Genomic DNA, 17500 nt, shown 5'->3' with positions numbered 1-17500 from the left:
CGGAAGTAATCATAGAAGTGTTGCTACCTTTGGTTGAAAATGTGATGAACAGATTTTGGTAGAGAAAATCTCAGTGAGAGATTGACTTGGTCAAAACATTTCTTTGTAACGACCCTTAATTTTCTAAATTCTAAGGTCGTTACTGTATTCATATTATAAATATTGAATGGGGAATACTTCATTTAAACTTTCATAAAATATAACCTTCATCTTAAAACATAGTCATGAACTTACGTGTTCAAAACCATCTTTAAATACTCAAGTTACATGCTACTTTTGTTTCAGGTAAAGGCAAGGCGTCATTGTACGGCAAACAACGGCATCCCAACTCAAGACCATAACATACGTATAAGGTAGTCACATTTATTTTTCTCAGACTTAGGCTAAAATAGTATCTATGATTGTGATTTAAGATGAAGATTATGTGTTATGAAAGTTTAAATAAGAAATCATATCGTAGCAATCTTAGCTTAAGTAGAAAATTTAGGGTTGTGAAGTTTTTTCTAGTCCCATCCCTTTTAGGAGGAGCCCAATTGGATGTGGGATGTCATCTGGGTGTGTAAGTTAACCTTATTTCCTTTTGATAGAGAGGTTTAATCGATAGTTCATTTACTTCCGGTCAAGATAGTTTTGAAAGTTTCTTTGAGAAGTCGATTAAACTAAGAAAAGAGATAATCAAAACAATATGAAGAGAAGTAGTTAGACAATTTACACCGAGAGATAGCAATGAAAATAACATGTTGTATGAAAATGTTCGTGTTTTTTCGTTGATGATATGACTCAATCCTGACGAACCATAAGAAAGCTTTGACGACGTGCAACCATAAGAGTCTCTACCTTCCTTTGGAAGGACAGCCCTCGAGTGTAAGAGATAAACTGCAAGGGAAGCCTAAAAGGGAAGGACATTTCCCTCTGGAGTAGGAAAATCATGATCACGACCCTTTCTCCAAAGTTACAGGGCTATTTTGCCTGTAAAGAAAATGGTTTTAGAAAGAAGGTCAGATCATATGGTTTTGAAAGGGCTCATGAGAAGTTGGGTGGATACTCTATTTATGGATTCAAGCAGAGATTTGGTGGATTGAGATATAGTGGATATATCATCCGACAGTTGTTGAATATTAGACACTGAGAAAGAGAAACCCATTCAAGGATCTCCAACTCGATGAGATTCTTATGGAGATTAATATCCCAACGTCCAGATTTCTTAGGGAGATAAAGGATTCATTGGACATAGCCTTAACGTATCATCCATTCAAGAATGCAAAAGCCCTACTATGGAAGAACTTCACCATGACTTTCTTTTAGAATCTGTGGAAAGAAAGAAATCAAAGAATTTTTGCGAAAAAGACACGGACTTGTACAAAACTCATTAATATTTTTACTTCCTATAGATATTACCTCCCTTTTGTAAATTTCAACCATTAGTGAAATTGTCACTTTTCCACTCTCACCTCCAAAAAAAACCAAACTCTGCCTTACGTAAAGTTGTCAGAGTACGCTTAACCTCGGGATTTGAAATCACTACTTATATACCTGATATTGGCCATAGTTTACAAGAACATTCTGTAGCTTAGTAAGAGGGGGAAGGGTTAAGGATTTACTTGGTGTGAGATATCACATTGTTCGCGGAACCCTAGATGCTGTTCGAGTAAAGGATCATCAACAAGGGCGTTCTAGTGTGTTGTAGATTCTTATTCAAGACTTGTATTATTTGATGATGCCATGTGAATCGCTAGAAACCATGATAATATATATATATATATATCCCAACATACCTCCTCCTTCAATAAATCAGAGACAGAGACCTCCTTTGAGAAGGAAAGATCAGGAATTTTGTAAGGAGGGTAAATATAACAGCTCAAGCCTATTGTTAGCAGATATTGTCCTCTTTGAGCTTTCCCTTTCGGACTTTCCCTCAAGGTTTTAAAATGTGTCTACTAGGGATAGGTTTCCATACCCTTTATGAGGAATGTTTCGTTCCCCTCTTTGCTACCTTAATTTTTTTATTTTATTTTATTGGTTGAAGAGGGGAAAGAAACATTTTTTTATAAGGGTGTGGAAACCTCTCCCTAACAAACGCGTTTTAAAACCGTGAGGGTGACTACAATGCATAATGGGCCAAAGTGGACAATATTTGTTAGCGGTGGGTTTGGGCTGTTACAAATAGTATCAGAGCCAGACACCGGGCGGTGTACCAGCAAGAACGCTAGGTCCCCAAGGAGGGAGGATTGTGAGATCCCACATTGGTTGAAGAGGGGAACGAAACATTCTTTATAAGGGTGTGGAAACCTCTCCCTACAAACGCGTTTTAAAATCGTGAAACTGACGACAATGCATAACGAGCAAAAGCAGACAATATCTGCTAGCAGTGGGCTTGGTAAGCAACATATTTCCCATTTTCCAAATTCACAGTACTATGCTCATCCACTATACTTTGCGAGAATGAAATAACCTTCCAATGGCCTTTTGCTGCAGATAGCGAAGGTTCCCACCTTTGGACTAGAAAGGAGGATCCATATTTAGCAACAATCAGTCTTCTCCACAAAGCAGGTTTTTGATCGGAAACTTTCATATCCATGGAGTGATTCGTTCCTCCCATTTAATTTTGTGATCCAGACCACATGGTTAGAATCGCACAACAACGTATACACTCGATCTAGATAAACACAAAAAATAGGATAGGGAAAATGTAAAGAGAAAAGATTTTTTTGTATGAATGACTTCATGTATCTCTATAATAAATACATTTTCAAAGCTCCACGTAAAAGGGATATGGTTTAATTTATAGTGTTAAGAAGATTCTTTACATATTCATTGTTGTATGTGGAGAAGAGAATGATGCCATCGGCCAATTGGAGATGACTAACCGAAACACCATCATGCCCCACACTGAAGCCTTCCATTTTTCCTTCTAGTTTTGTTGAGGATTGTTGGAAGTGAGTCCCACATTGACTAATTTAGAGAACGATCATGATTTATAAGTAAAGGAATACATCTCCATTGATATGAGACTTTTTGGTGAAGCCCAAAGCAATGAGAGCTTATGCTCAAAGTGGACAATATCATATCATTGTGGAGAGTCGTGATTACTAACCGGTTCCACTTTGGTCAATAGCCAACTTAGTGAGTCGATTATAGGAAAAGGGATAATGGATCACCTTGTCGAATGCCCTTAATAACACGGATTTCACAGCGGTGCCCATTGATAATGATAAATGCTCCTAGTTATTTCTAAGTTAAGTGTTTTTATCCTTCGAAAGGTCTTTGTTTCTTATTATTAAAAAAGAAGCAAATATGTGGAAGTTCAATAAACATTATTTTGAAGGATCTAAAGATTCCAGGAGGGAGTTAAAATCTCACCTTGGTTGGGGTGGAGAACAAAATAATCTTTACAAGGATGTGGAAACCGCTCTCTAGTAGACGCGTTTTAAAAACCTTGAGAGGAAATTCGAAAGTAATAGCTCAAAGAGGACAATATCTGCTAACGGTGGGCTTAGGCCGTTACAAATGGTATCAGAGCCAAACACTGGATGATGTGCCAGCAAAGAAGCTAAACCCAGAAGGGGGTGGACACAAGGCGGTGTGCCAGCAAGGACGCTGGCCCCAAAGGGAGGTGGATTGGGGGGTCCTGCATCGACTAAAGAAGGGAACGAGTGCCAGCAAGGACGTTGGGCCCCGAAGGGGGTGGATTGTAAAATCCTACATCGGTTGGGGAAGAGAACAAAACACCATTTATAAGGGTGTGGAAACCTCTTCCTAGTAGATGCATTTTAAAAACTTTGAGGGAAGCCCGAAAGGAAATGCTCAAAGAGGACAATATCTGCTTGCGGTGGGCTAGCCGTCAAGGGACTGCTTGAAGAGAGCGGAGATTATTTGATTGAGCCATTATTGTAGTGTTGTGTGCTCTCAAGGAAACAATAACAATGACACCTCAATATGTAATACTTATATTTAAATAATAATTGTTGCTACGGAAACATAGTTTCAACAAGTTAATAGCATTTTTGTTATAAAAAAAGTTTAGGACAGTCTTTGCACAAAATTGCATGTGTAAAATTGCTGGCTGTTGTTGTTATAGAACTGCATAGACAATATAAAAGTGCATCTCTATGGCTATTAACCACAAAATCATGCTTAAGACGGAAACGAATCTTACTTAAAGCATTCATGGCTCAGATACTTTTGTAAGATCCCACATCGGTTGGGGAGGAGAGCGGAGTATTATTTATAACGGTGTGGAAACTTCTCTCTAGCAGAAGTGTTTTAAAAACCTCGAGGGAAAGTGCAAAAGGGAAAACCCAAAGAGGACAATTTCTGCTAGAGGTGGGCGTGGACTGTTACAACTTTGCAAACATATGCGAAGTTCTACCATATGATCTAAATACTGTGTTGCCAAGTCCCTCAATTCTATTGAAGCTAAAGGGTGAAGGTTCTCACTGTCAACTTTCATCGACCATCAAGTTCGACATCGAAAAATCCACGTCTCAGGTTCCCCTGCACCACTGTAAGTTTATTATCATTTTTCTAACCCATTGACACATTTTAAAAACTTTGAGGGGAAGCTCGGAAGGGAAACCCAAAAAAGACCATATCTGCTAGTGGTGGGTTTGGGCTATTTCAAATGGTATCAGAACCAGACATCGGGCAATGTACCAGAAAGGAGGCTAAGCCCCAAAGGGGGTGGACATGAGGCGGGATGTGCCAGCAAGGATGCTGGGCTCCAAAGGGGGTTGATTGGAGGGGTCTCATATTGATTGGAGAAGAGAACGAGTGTCAGAATCTGTTGGGCCCTAAAGGAGGGTGCATTGTGAGATCCCACATCAGTTGAGGAGGAGAACGAGACATTGTATATAGGGGTGTGAAAACCTCTTCCTAGCAGACGGGTTTTAAAAATCTTAAGGGAAAACCCAAAAGGGAAAGCCGAAAAAGAACAATATCTGCTAGCGGTGGGCTTAAGACGTTACAATCTACTTTGAATATAGGATATAATAGAAAATAATATACATTTTAAACCGCTATATGGTTATGTATTCTTGTCATGTTAATGTCCTAGATGTTTCCATACTTAAATTGGATAGTCGTGAAATTTTCTTGCTGTTTTGCAGCGATTGGATGAAAGCGGATTCATGCAAGTAGGAGCTTGCATATTTAAGCTAGAAACTGATGATTCTGAGGCAGATCTTACACGGTCGATACCCGCAGGTATTGCGATCAGATGCTCGAACTGTTGACGTTGTGACCTTCGTTTCTGCTTTGTTATCGGTACTATGCATTGTACTTTCTACACATGTTAGACAGCACAATGTTTCGAAGCAATGTAATTAATTCAACGTGTTTTTTCTGCTCATAAGCTCCTTCTGGTAATGCATGAGAGGTTGTCTTCCTTCCACCTCTCTCTATCGCCGTTATTTATTTTAGCAGTTCATTTCGAATCGTTGAATGTTTAGTGAATCAATCCTAATTGGTCTAACTGCTCAAGGCTTATCATTCGGCCATCTCTTCTATATAATGATTATGATCTGGAAATCGGGTTAGCAGGGAGTCATTCATATTCAATATTTTTTTTTTGAAACAGAAACATTGAATTTAGTTTTTATAGTTTAAAAATTATATTTTATTTATATGTTTAATAAAACGCTCTTAAATAATCCTTAATAAGAACATCTTAAAAACGATAGAGATTAAATTTACAATTTAACCCAATATTTTTTTTCTTTGGTTAAAAGTCACTTTTGATTTCTAAACGTTGTATAGTAACTTAAATTATTTGATAAGAAAAAATAAATTAAAATTATTTTACTTTATTTATTTATTTATATTATATATATATATATATATATATTATAAAAGAAGGTAAATAATTCTAGGTTCAAGAATTTTTTTAAAAATATATCATAAATTTTACTGCTAACCGCTAATGGATATTATTCATTTTGATTCATTACATATCGTTGTCAGCATGACTATTTTAAAACGCGTATGTTAAGAAGAGGTCTCCACACCCTTAAAAGAAATGTTTCGTTTTCCTCTCCAACCGACGTAGGATCTCACAATCCATTCTTGGTCGCCCAATGTCCTCGCTAGCAAACTGCTCGGTGTCTTGCTCTGACACCATTTGTAATAGTCCAAACCCACTGTTGGTAGATATTATCTGGTTTGGTCCATTACATATTATCGTCAACCTCACGGTTTTAAGATGTGTTTGCTGGGAGGAGGTTTCCACACGCTTATAAAGAATGCTACATGGGATCTCACACTTTCTAATGCATCACGCTCTCGATCACAAATAAAACTATCCATGGAATCATGTGTTGTGTGAAACGTAGATCATCATCGTTCTTAACCGAGACTTAAATTAAACTTCGTTTCAAAACCTTGTGGAGTTACGAGTAAAGCATCCTGAGGTTGACACATCCTGTTGGGCGTAAAAAGACATTTGAAACCAAAATAGCTTTATTCGGAGTCGTTTCTTGTCCCGTCTCCATAGGCCCACACCGATACGAGTAATTAAAATGGAAGATATTTTTTATTTGTGTGATCAAGATTAATGACGTGGCGTGCCCTTGTTGGTCATCAACATATGGAAGCTCCCACAGCGGAATAAAATCAATTACCTTTGGATTTAGTTTTAATTTTAATAATTTGTTTTTTTTTTTTTTTTTAATAATTTATTTCCCTCCACTCAATCCAATAATCCATCACCATTCACTCACACATCGGCATTGCTGGTTTCTATAATTCGATCTCAATTCCCCACTCGCTCTCTCTCTCACGCGCATCCCCATCTCTCCCTCTCTCTCTTTCTTCAATCCTGTTCTCCTCTCTGCCCACTGCCCGCCGCCGCAGTGGAGTCTCACGCTCCGCCCGGGCCTTCTCTCTGAACCTTCAGACCTTGGCCGCCTCAATCGGGTGCAGGTATGGGCACGGATTCGATGTTGTCCGAGGCCAACAGCAGCCTCGACGAGCAGATCTCGCAGCTCATGCAGTGCAAGCCGCTCTCCGAGCAACAGGTTCTGTTTTTCGATTCATCTTTTTGTTCTAGTTTCCGTGTGGCTCCGATTCGGGCGATTCTTGTTTCTTGACCTAAAAGAAATTGTGGAAGATGGGAGCCTTTGAATGTTGAATCTATGGTTCTATCTCTCCCATTTTTTCTGATTTTAATTTATTGGGCGATCTTAACTTGCCTATTTGATTGGGTGCCTTTAGTAGAAGATGGTGATTGAATCTTGTGGATGGAAAATGGAAAACTGGGAGACGGCTATTTGATTGGATGGGAATTTTTTTGTTTACTGTTTTCTGGGTTCTCAGGAATGATTTAGGTAGAATGGTGTGAGTGGATCTTGTTACCGTAAATTGCTGGTTTATGTTGTTGAAATGAAAAATGGAGTTGTTGATTTCGCTGTGTTTGAACCTTGAAGCAGCACTTTTTTCATATCGGTATTATGCCACTTTCAACATGGGGATCTGGAAGGGCAACGAACAGCATTATTTTCTTACTCTTGTATCTCTCAATTTCATTTAGAAACGAGTTTCTGCTGTGTTTATGAGCCCCTCATGAATCCTGATATCTGTATTGCCTTTATTTCATTATTTCCTTCTTATTCTTGGAATGAAAATTCCATTTGTTACTCTCTAGATAGTACATTATATAGGAGGATATGAAATCCTTAACAAATCGTAGAAGATTATAAAAAGTCGCTCCCCTGGGCGAGAATAATTGCACGGTGTAATTACAAAATTGATGATGAAGGGAGTTCTAAAGGGATGCCATTGCTGGTATAGGTCCACAGGATGTTGCGATCCTTTTGTTCGACCTATGAGCTTTTGACTGACTTTTGCATAGTTTTGTACCTTCTGCTATGCCTAAGTTGGGTGAGTTTGACTCTATGACACATTTTGAAGTAAAAGTAACATGATTCCTTTGTTTATATAGGTTAGGGCATTGTGTGACAAAGCCAAAGAGGTTCTAATGGAAGAGAGCAATGTACAGGTATTATATTTGTGCCTTCAAACCTTTTTGTTTGAGCCATCTAAGTCTTTTTTTTTGGGAATATCTCTTGATTTTGGGTTCTTTTACTAGTGGAAGATATACACATCTTGAGACTAGAGGTTTTCCATGTTAACAAGTTCTGTCTTCATTCTGCAATAGTGGCCTGCATATCATATACACTGTCTCTATTATTTTTTACAATTATCTCGTGCATGCTTGTGATTGATCATCGTCATTCTTTCTTATTATTTTAGTTTTAAGACGTTAGAATGTAAATTCATAACCGATTCATTTGGAGCAAGATATTGTGCCATCTATTCTTCATTTTATTACTTTTTGTCTTTGAGAACCAAACTTTGTTTGGTTCAAAATATTGTGACCATTTGGTCAGGGAGGACACGCAGTCCCCCCTCCCTTTTATTATGCTTATTATTAATACAACTGTTTTAATCTGAAAATAAATGAATTGGAGTTGAGCTTATAGCAAAGAACTAGCATTTCAAAATGTCCTTCCATTAATAAACTAGCATTTCATATTTCCTTTCAATTTTAAATTGCAGGAGTAGCACATAATTATTTATTTTTCATGATTGCTATATCAGACTTCTTGTGCTTCTTTATACATGTTACATGGAATTTTTTTTTTTATTTTTTTTTTTTTTTTGTCCTCACTCAGCCTGTGAAGAGTCCAGTAACAATATGCGGAGATATTCACGGGCAATTTCATGACCTTGCAGAACTTTTCCAAATTGGAGGGAAGGTACAAGTTATGCTATATGAATATTCATTAATTTTATTTCAAGAAAACTTTTTTTTTTTGCCCTGCTGAAAAAAGGAGTGAAGATAATGTATATGTCACTGTCCTGAGAGACAAGGGAAGCTTCAAAAAGAAAACATTGTGAAAAGTAGCTTACTTGAGCAAAAACCTAAGAATTTCATCCACGTGATTGAAAAGGTTACACATTTCTAATAAATTTAGAGTTCCAAAGGAGTGTTTTAACCTACTCCGGCCGAAGGCTACTTCTTTCTTCCATGATTACTTGACACAATCAATGGTTTAACTTCAAATGGTTACCTGGGCCTGGGCTAAACCAAAGCATTTGAAAATTGAGGGACTAAAATAGAACACTTGATTATGTAGGAACTATAATTGAAGTTTAGGAACTAATTTAAACGTCGAATTAATAATGTGTTCTTTTTTGGTGAAAATAAGGGTAAAAAGGGAAATAGATTGCCTTTCAAAATTAGAAAGGGAAATAGATTGCCCTTCAAAATTATTCTTACTTTTCTACTTATAGATGATGTTTTGTGAGTTGATTTCTTTTGAGCGTCCTCTGCATCAGGTTTGAATCTATACTTACGTAATATTGTGACAGTGTCCGGACACCAATTATCTGTTTATGGGAGATTATGTGGACCGGGGATATTATTCTGTTGAAACTGTCACGGTAAGTGCATGATACCAATTTATTTGATTTTCCTATTCATCATTCGGTCAAGGCATCCATATACTCCATACCAATCATGCATAATGTAAGACTTGTAGATTTTGGCTGGATGATATATTTGAGCTAATATTTATGGTTGTCTACCATACTCCAGTTATTAGTGGCTCTGAAGGTTCGTTATCCTCACCGAATTACCATTCTACGAGGGAATCATGAGAGTCGTCAGGTATGATTTTTACACTATATTTGGGTTCAGGATGCATGTTTGAACAAACGATGCACACAGTTTCCTTCTTTTTTTTCCCAAGTTCCAATACTGTAATTTTAAATTGATGCTTGATCCAGAAAGTTGGGATTGGGAGTGGAGCGAGGTAGAGCAAAAATAATCTAGCTGCTTTCTGCTTTGAAGTTTTCTACCATTTGACTACTTCATGAGTTCATTCTAGAATGAATAATGGCTGTGCGTAATTGTACTTCTTTTTGCACTTCATCGTGTCTTGTTTTGGGGATTTGTTTCATTTAATTTCATCTTCTCTCCTTTTTGGTTCTCAGATCACTCAGGTTTATGGCTTTTATGACGAATGTTTAAGGAAGTGAGTTTTTCTGTCTCTCTTTCTCTGTCTTGAATTTTGGGGGATAATCTGTATGATCAATATGTGACTGTAGGGTTAGTATATCCACTGATGTTTAATTCTTGTGCTGAAATTTATTAGCGTTGGATAAAAGAAATCAATGACAAAACACTGGGTGCAATGTATGAAACTAAAGATGTCTTAGATCGATGAATCTGGTAACCTTGTACAATAACTAGGTTGAAATAATGGACTTGGTTTGGTATGCAATTTGGATTTTGTTTAATTAAAATATGTATAATATAATATTTACAAATTATATGACCATTTGGAAGTGTTTTTTACATGTTTATTAAGTAGTTGGTAACAATTGAGATTTAACCTAATGTTTATTTGGTAACTAGAACCATTTATGGTTTAAACATATTTGAACAATTTTTTAAATTAAGATCAAGTTTCAAAATCTGCTACCAAACTCATCTTTTTTTCTTGGTAAGAACCCAAACTTTCATTGAAATATTGGAAGAATATACAGGGCATACAAAAATAAGATTAACATAAGGGAGTCCTAAAATACAGCCTGATAAGAGACTCCAATCCAACATCAAACTAAAATCATAATTACAAAAAGACATAGTTACCTGATGCCCACAAGGAGACAATAAATCTCACCACCACTGGGACCTTGTTAGACTACCTCTCCAACCCAATAAAGAATCTAATGAATAGCATGGCATGAAAGTTTGTTCTCCCAGAAAGGTGAACTTAGGACCACCTCCTCACATACAACTCTGTTTTCATTAAATCTCTGGTTTTTAAATTTATGTTTTCAGATCACAAACCAAATGCACCAAGTTATTTGTGGTAAGCTGATGAGTGACTAACTCCAAAAAGATGGAAAATTTTAGGAAGCGTCTTTGATGGGGCATCATATGGCAATTCACTGCATAAAAGCTTTCTTTGCAAATGATGAAAAGATTCATGGTTATATGTTTTTTCTTTGGTAAATGATTATATTACTTCATTTTGTTATCTATCGATGGTAAAATCTTTATTTTATCACAGTTTGTTGGTAAAGTTTAATTCCAATATGTGATTTGAGATTATGTTTGGCGTGATGTCTTTTTCTTTGTACTTGTAGGTATGGCAATGCTAATGTATGGAAGACGTTTACAGATCTTTTTGATTATTTTCCTTTGACTGCCTTGGTTAGTGATCTTGTTTTTCAGCATCATTGTTAATGATCGACTTTTATTAAACAATTTACCTCCTTGAACCAACATATCATGCCTTGTTTTTTTGGGTGCCTTTCATACATTGTATATTTTATGTGATTGAAGGACATAATATGAAATGAATTTAGTTTACATTGAGCCTGTTAGATCATATGCTATGGAGAATTTTGCGTCTTTGATTTGGGATTTCTTTTTGGGTGATCTTCCATGTGCTTTGGCTGGTATAAATGTTGCGCTTGATATTAGTGGAGGTGGTGTTTCCTTGCCTTTTTGTGGAACACTTGGCTTTGAGGGAAATAGGAGAATCTTTGGGGAGGTGTAGACTGCGGTTAGGTTTAACCTCCTTTTTGGTGTCTGTTTCTCATTCTCAACGTCTGGAACTCTTTTTATATTTATTTTTTGGTTTATTTTTGGTGGGTTGATTCGTTTTGGAATGACCGTGTCTTCCATTTTTTTGAAAATAAATTTCTATGTTATGTTTCCTTTTGAAATGTACTTACGCTATAGCCATTTAGTTTTTAAACTTTGGTTACAATATTACAATCGCTTTAGTAATTGGATCATAAAACAAACAAATTATTAGTAATCTAACAGATCTTTTAATAGCAGAAAACTGACAAAATTATTATCAGGCAGCTTCTTATTGATTATTATCAAGCAACCTCTTAACATAACTTTTTATCCTAAAAAGAATTTATTGTCAGGCAACCTCTTATTGATTATTATCAAGCAGCCTCTTATTGATTTATTATCAAGCAACTTCTTAACAAACTATTAATAGCAGAAAACTGACAAAATTATTATCAGACAGCCTCTTATTGATTAATACCAAGCAAAAAACCTTTTCTCCTAAAAGAAATTGTATTGATGCAATTGTTTTATCTGTTGGCTTTTGTTTTTCCTTTCAGGTTGAGTCTGAAATATTTTGCCTACATGGTGGGCTGTCCCCATCCATTGAAACCCTTGATAACATTCGAAACTTTGACCGTGTTCAAGAGGTTCCGCATGAAGGTCCAATGTGTGACTTGTTATGGTCTGATCCAGATGACCGATGTGGCTGGGGCATTTCACCTCGGGGTGCTGGGTATACATTTGGCCAGGTAATTTCGAACCGTGCATCAATGTTTTTGTTATTTCACACTTGCCCTTTGATTCTTATGCTGATATAGAATGAAAAATTAAGGGGTTTTCAATCTGACGTTTCATATCCTACTTTGCAGGACATATCTGAACAATTCAATCACATGAATAATTTAAAGTTGATAGCCAGAGCTCATCAACTGGTCATGGATGGATTTAACTGGGCTCATGTAATATTTTTGTTTAATATTTTCTCAACCTATAAATCTCTTATTCTAATCTTGTTTTATGGATTTAAAAGTTTCTGGTATGATGACTCTTTTGTTTGAACAGGAACAAAAGGTGGTTACCATTTTCAGTGCGCCTAACTATTGTTATCGTTGTGGGAACATGGCTTCAATTTTAGAAGTTGATGACTGCAGGAGTCATACATTTATCCAGGTCTCTTTCTCAAACTTGCACAACCATGAGAATGCACAAACAATACTCATCTTTGCTTTATTTCCTGCAATAGTATAAGTATCCATAGCTGATTGATTAGCTCTATTCTCTGCATGGTTTTTCTCTATCAGTTTGAGCCAGCACCCAGAAGAGGAGAACCCGACGTCACACGTAGAACGCCAGACTACTTCTTATGAAGCAGCCAGCTAAGTTGAATCCTTCCCCTGTATACCATAATGGTTTGTGCATCGTTGTAGTCAGAGACATCCTGTGACTTATGCTGCCATGCATTGGTGGTTTTGCCTGCGAACTAAAACTTTTTTATATAGAAAACCCTCTGATTTGTATTTGAAGATCAAGACATCCTCGAGATACAAAGCTATTCAACTTTCTTTCGCCCCTTCGGCCATTTGCGGCCACTTGCTCCATATATTTCAAGGTAGTTTAATTTTGTTACATCTGTTGTGGTAAATTATAGTGCTGGTGTTTTTTCATCTACTAGGTGTTATTTAGTTCGTATACTAGTTCCTGTTGTGTTTGGGGAAAAAAAAAAACTATTGAAATTATTGGGATTCTTACTTTTTGTTTCAAGAAGTTTCAGTATGAATCGTATTTTTACGCAGATGAGTTTCTTTTGTTTGATTCACAAATGATGACTCTTGTTGTTAAGTCCGAGAATGGATGGAAGATGTTTTACAATATTGTGTAGTATGCTTGGGACAATAGACGTTTAATATTAACCCAATGTATTGATATTGAAGAAGGGGTTGTTATGCAGTAGCAACTCATGATGTTAAGAATCAAGTAGTTTATATATAAATTTCACGGTTCGATGAGACGGTTTCTAGGCGTTTCAACTTTGTCCTTGATGTAGTATAGATTCCATATCACGACCTTATGTGTTTAAGGTTCCTAAGGGTATAAAACACTTAACAATTGTTAATATTATATGTGATCTATTATGTGATGTTGGGTACCCTATGTTGAAGGATTGTTGGCACCATTTAAAGGAGAGTGATACCACCTATGTGGATGGCGTGGAGCAAGGAGTGCACCAATTAGTGTAGAAAGGAATGGACATTCGATGTACTAAAAGGGAGGTGGTGGGTCATTGTTCGAAAAATGTCCCTCGAATTAGTTCAAGCCTAGAGAAATAATAACATGTTGCCTCGTTCACAACCTTATCACTAGAAAAATGGATCCAAACACGACCTTGAACGAAAGGGAGGAAGTGGACTCAATGTAACGTCCTGATTCTTGATACCTCGAATCACAAGTCATCATATTAACGCTCAACTATAATCCTTAACCACTAAGTTTGCTCTAGTCTATTCTTGCCCTATAAGGCTTTTGCATACAACTCTATACACTTCTACCCTAGGAGTGTATACTTATAAGGTTCTATGGTAAGCTCTAATTTATCGAGCTCTTGTAACGAGCTCTAATTTCTAATTATTTTTTGTGGAATTCAAAACTAGATTTAAGGACCATAATAACGTAGAATAGGTACATTGTTTAATATACTCATGAAATATATTCTAGAGAGCACATAGTTTGTCACTTGGCATAAATGGGTTCCTAAACCCTAAATCATACATTTATCAACATATATAAACATACCATGATCGAACACGGGCAGTAAATCTATCAGATTTCACAAAGTTGTAAAACTGAGTTTACTAGACTTAGTAACCGTAAAATAGCTTAACTTAGGCTTCTAAACATGATTTCTAATTATTTGTCCATAGTCCTAATCTGCTCCTAAAGTATTTCTTAACGATTGCTCCATGTGGTTACTTGTATATCAACTTTTCGAGCTTGGTTCGGGTTTTCAAGAATTTCAAATTCTCCAAAATTCTTGAATGTCCTAAATTAAATCAAAATAATAAAACTATTGAAAATGGCTCGTAGAATAGACTCTAAGAAGCTTCAAATCCGTTAAAAAAATGAATGGCCAATGGCCAAGAAACTAAACGTTAACTGTATGGTCATCTTCTCCAACATGTGTGTCATTTTGCTTTCCTTCTCTTTTTTCTTTTTTTTTAAAAAATATTTATTTATTTTCTTAAAATTCCAGGTATTACACCGAGCCTCCAGTGTCATAGGTGGAGATAATACTCGCTTCATCAAAACTTCCAACGAATGGAGGAATAACTTGACCAATAAAATGTTTGATGCATGGAACAATCGTGATTACTAGCAATTATTTTTTCTCTGATTGAATAGAAAATTTTGTGTGTATACGTACTTTGAAGACTCGTTTTTTTTTTTTTCTTTAATTGAGAATTATAATGTTTACATTTCCGAAGTATTATTACAAGTCAAAATTCGTATCTTTCTAGCACAATATGCGACCTAAAATCTTTAAATTTTGAACTTATCATTATTGAGATATACTTACGCATGCAACGTACCGACAGGTGCTGATAAAAACAAAGAACACATGAAGACGAAGATAGAAGATGCAAAGCTTATGGAGTCCCTCGCGGCCTTAATGGATGGGGAAGAGGCGAAGAATGGACAATGGGATGTTCAAGCTCGGGTACCTACAACGATTGATAGAAGAGAAGTTACTAGGTTTGCATTCTTAAAGGGACTGACTATAAATAATAAGGTTAGGAGGGAGTCTCAAGAAACGGTACACAACAATTCATAAGTGGCTCAAACAAACCTGTGGCAGATTCGGCTAGAACAAAGAGTTTATACTAATATGAATAGGGTTATTCAATTGCGGAAGACATGTGGAATAAAGCATTTCCTCATTACTATAACTTGACTATCGTGTTTGAAAAGCATCAGGTCACATAGCTGGGTAGAGGAACCCTATAGAGATAACATCAAACACTTTCGATACTAATATGAATAGGGTTATTCAATTGCGAAAGACATGTGGAATAAAGCATTTCCTCATTACTATAACTTGACTATCGTGTTTGAAAAGCATCGGGTCACATAGCTGGGTAGAGAAACCCTATAGAGATGACATCAAACACTTTCGAGGAGATGGATGATGATGTCCAATTGAGTTCTCAAGAGTACATCATCCCAAAACCACCACCATTCAATGGCACAAGGGACATGATGGAAAAGGAGATGCCGAAGACAATGACCAACAGACATATTGGAACAGGAACGTCATCACGAGCAAACAAGAGGAAAATTACTTCTTTTCACTAAAAAAATGATTGACATTGTACAAAAGGCAACGAATATACAAATAACCCAACTTTAAAAATCTTCCTTCACCCCCATGGAAGGAAGCAATGGACCAACTCGAGTAAATTATGGGCCTAAACAAAGGCGAAAAAATCCATCTTATCCGTCATGACGTAACTGAAGAGAAGATATTGCATGAAGAGAAGATATTGCATGCATTTGCTAGGTTGAAGAGAAGATATTGCATGCATCAGTCACTTTGTGATCGTTAATTATTAGTTGGTTCATACGTAATTGCAATTTGAGAAGGTTAATGTAACAGCCCAACTTAGCAAATATTGTCCATTTTGGTCTATTACATACCATCATTAGCCTCATAATTCTAAAATGAAGTTACTAGGAAGAGGTTTCCACACCTTTAAAAAAAATGTTTCCCACACCGCCGAATACTTGGCTCTAATACCATTTGTAATAACTCAACCTCACCAACAGAGATTTTGTCCGCTTTGGCTCGATTACGTATCGCTGCCTGCCTCGCGATCTTCAAATGTGTCTACTGGGGAGAAATTTCCACACGTTTATAAGAAATGTTCTATTTCCCTCTACCACCGATATGAGATCTGATTAACTACTAATGCTCATAAAGGAATTATCTTTTCCTCAATTTCTCAGTATACAACCCATTTCCGGAGTTAGTTTCTCATATAATAGTCGCCAATTAAGGCCATAAAAGTGCCCTCATTTACAAAACAATGTCCATGACACAAGGACATGATCTATAGAGAACTCATGATTCAATTGGGTTAACCGTATTGAACTCATTGGAGCTAACAAATCACAAGTTCAGATAAGAGAAAAGAGAAGGAACAAGATCAACAACAGACCAAGCAAGGCCAGCATATTGAACAAACCTAATACCCGTGTCGACGTCAAACGAGTCCTGGCTCGAGAAGAAGAACAGCTTATGCAGAGGACCACGTTGTTTGCTCCCATCCACCTTACCAATTGAGGATGATTTTAGCATTGGGATATAGCTGGTTGATGTTATGGGCATACCCAAGGTGTTTGAAACAATGGGAAGGATCCATTTAGCCAAAGCTTTGCTACAAAACTTCACCGTTAATATGGTCGGTAAACCGACGAGCATCCGACCAACAAACGTCGCAAACGGGAGTTGCGGTGTAAAGATACGCGCAACGGCTTCATGATGAAACTGATGGTATGTTTGCTGTACCCCTGATATCTGTAGGACAGAATCTCTCATATATTTGAAGGATTTAACCAAACATCTAAAGAACAGGGAGCTTTTGATTGTATAATCATTCAAAATGATACCAATGAAACACATAACATTCATCAATTGTGTCATAGTTACTGCACTTTGAAAGAAAATGTTGCTTACAATTCCAAACGCAACACCATCAAAAGCCGTGTGGAATTCATAGCTTGGAGTAGGGAACTCAGGAGTAGGATAAGCAAAGAGCAACAGAATGCTTAAGGCACCCCAGAAATATGTAACTGCACCCAGATATTGCATTCAACAAACAGATTTAGCAAAAAAAAAAAAAAAAAAAAAAG

At 36.7% G+C, this 17500-nt stretch overlaps 2 protein-coding genes and 1 long non-coding RNA gene across 3 annotated transcripts in view; 2 read left to right on the top strand and 1 right to left on the bottom strand.

The window, feature by feature from the left end:
• Positions 1-17500, top strand: part of LOC111467313 — a 19309-nt gene that overhangs the window by 354 nt on the left and 1455 nt on the right. The window lies entirely within an intron of this gene.
• LOC111467236 (serine/threonine-protein phosphatase PP2A-4 catalytic subunit) lies at positions 6736-13388 on the top strand. The gene is made up of 11 exons (XM_023112080.1): positions 6736-7010; positions 7934-7990; positions 8667-8750; positions 9367-9438; positions 9593-9664; positions 9991-10031; positions 11152-11218; positions 12154-12345; positions 12466-12555; positions 12659-12766; positions 12898-13388. Exons 1-11 carry the CDS (start codon positions 6918-6920, stop codon positions 12961-12963), a joined length of 942 nt encoding a protein of 313 aa, XP_022967848.1. The 5' UTR covers positions 6736-6917; the 3' UTR covers positions 12964-13388.
• Positions 16558-17500, bottom strand: part of LOC111467214 (lipid phosphate phosphatase delta-like) — a 6786-nt gene continuing 5843 nt past the window's right edge. The window contains exons 7-8 of the mRNA XM_023112041.1: positions 17325-17440; positions 16558-17165 (exon numbers count right to left, since the gene is read on the bottom strand). Coding sequence (XP_022967809.1) covers positions 16758-17165; positions 17325-17440 — 524 coding nt within the window. The 3' untranslated portion in view covers positions 16558-16757. The remainder of the gene's footprint in view (positions 17166-17324; positions 17441-17500) is intronic.

The sequence above is a fragment of the Cucurbita maxima genome, unplaced genomic scaffold (assembly GCF_002738345.1).
Source record: "Cucurbita maxima cultivar Rimu unplaced genomic scaffold, Cmax_1.0 Cma_Scf00033, whole genome shotgun sequence".
Taxonomy (NCBI): Eukaryota; Viridiplantae; Streptophyta; class Magnoliopsida; order Cucurbitales; family Cucurbitaceae; genus Cucurbita; species Cucurbita maxima.
The sequence above is the reverse complement of the archived record's forward strand: the minus strand, read 5'-3'. Positions and strand labels throughout refer to the sequence as shown.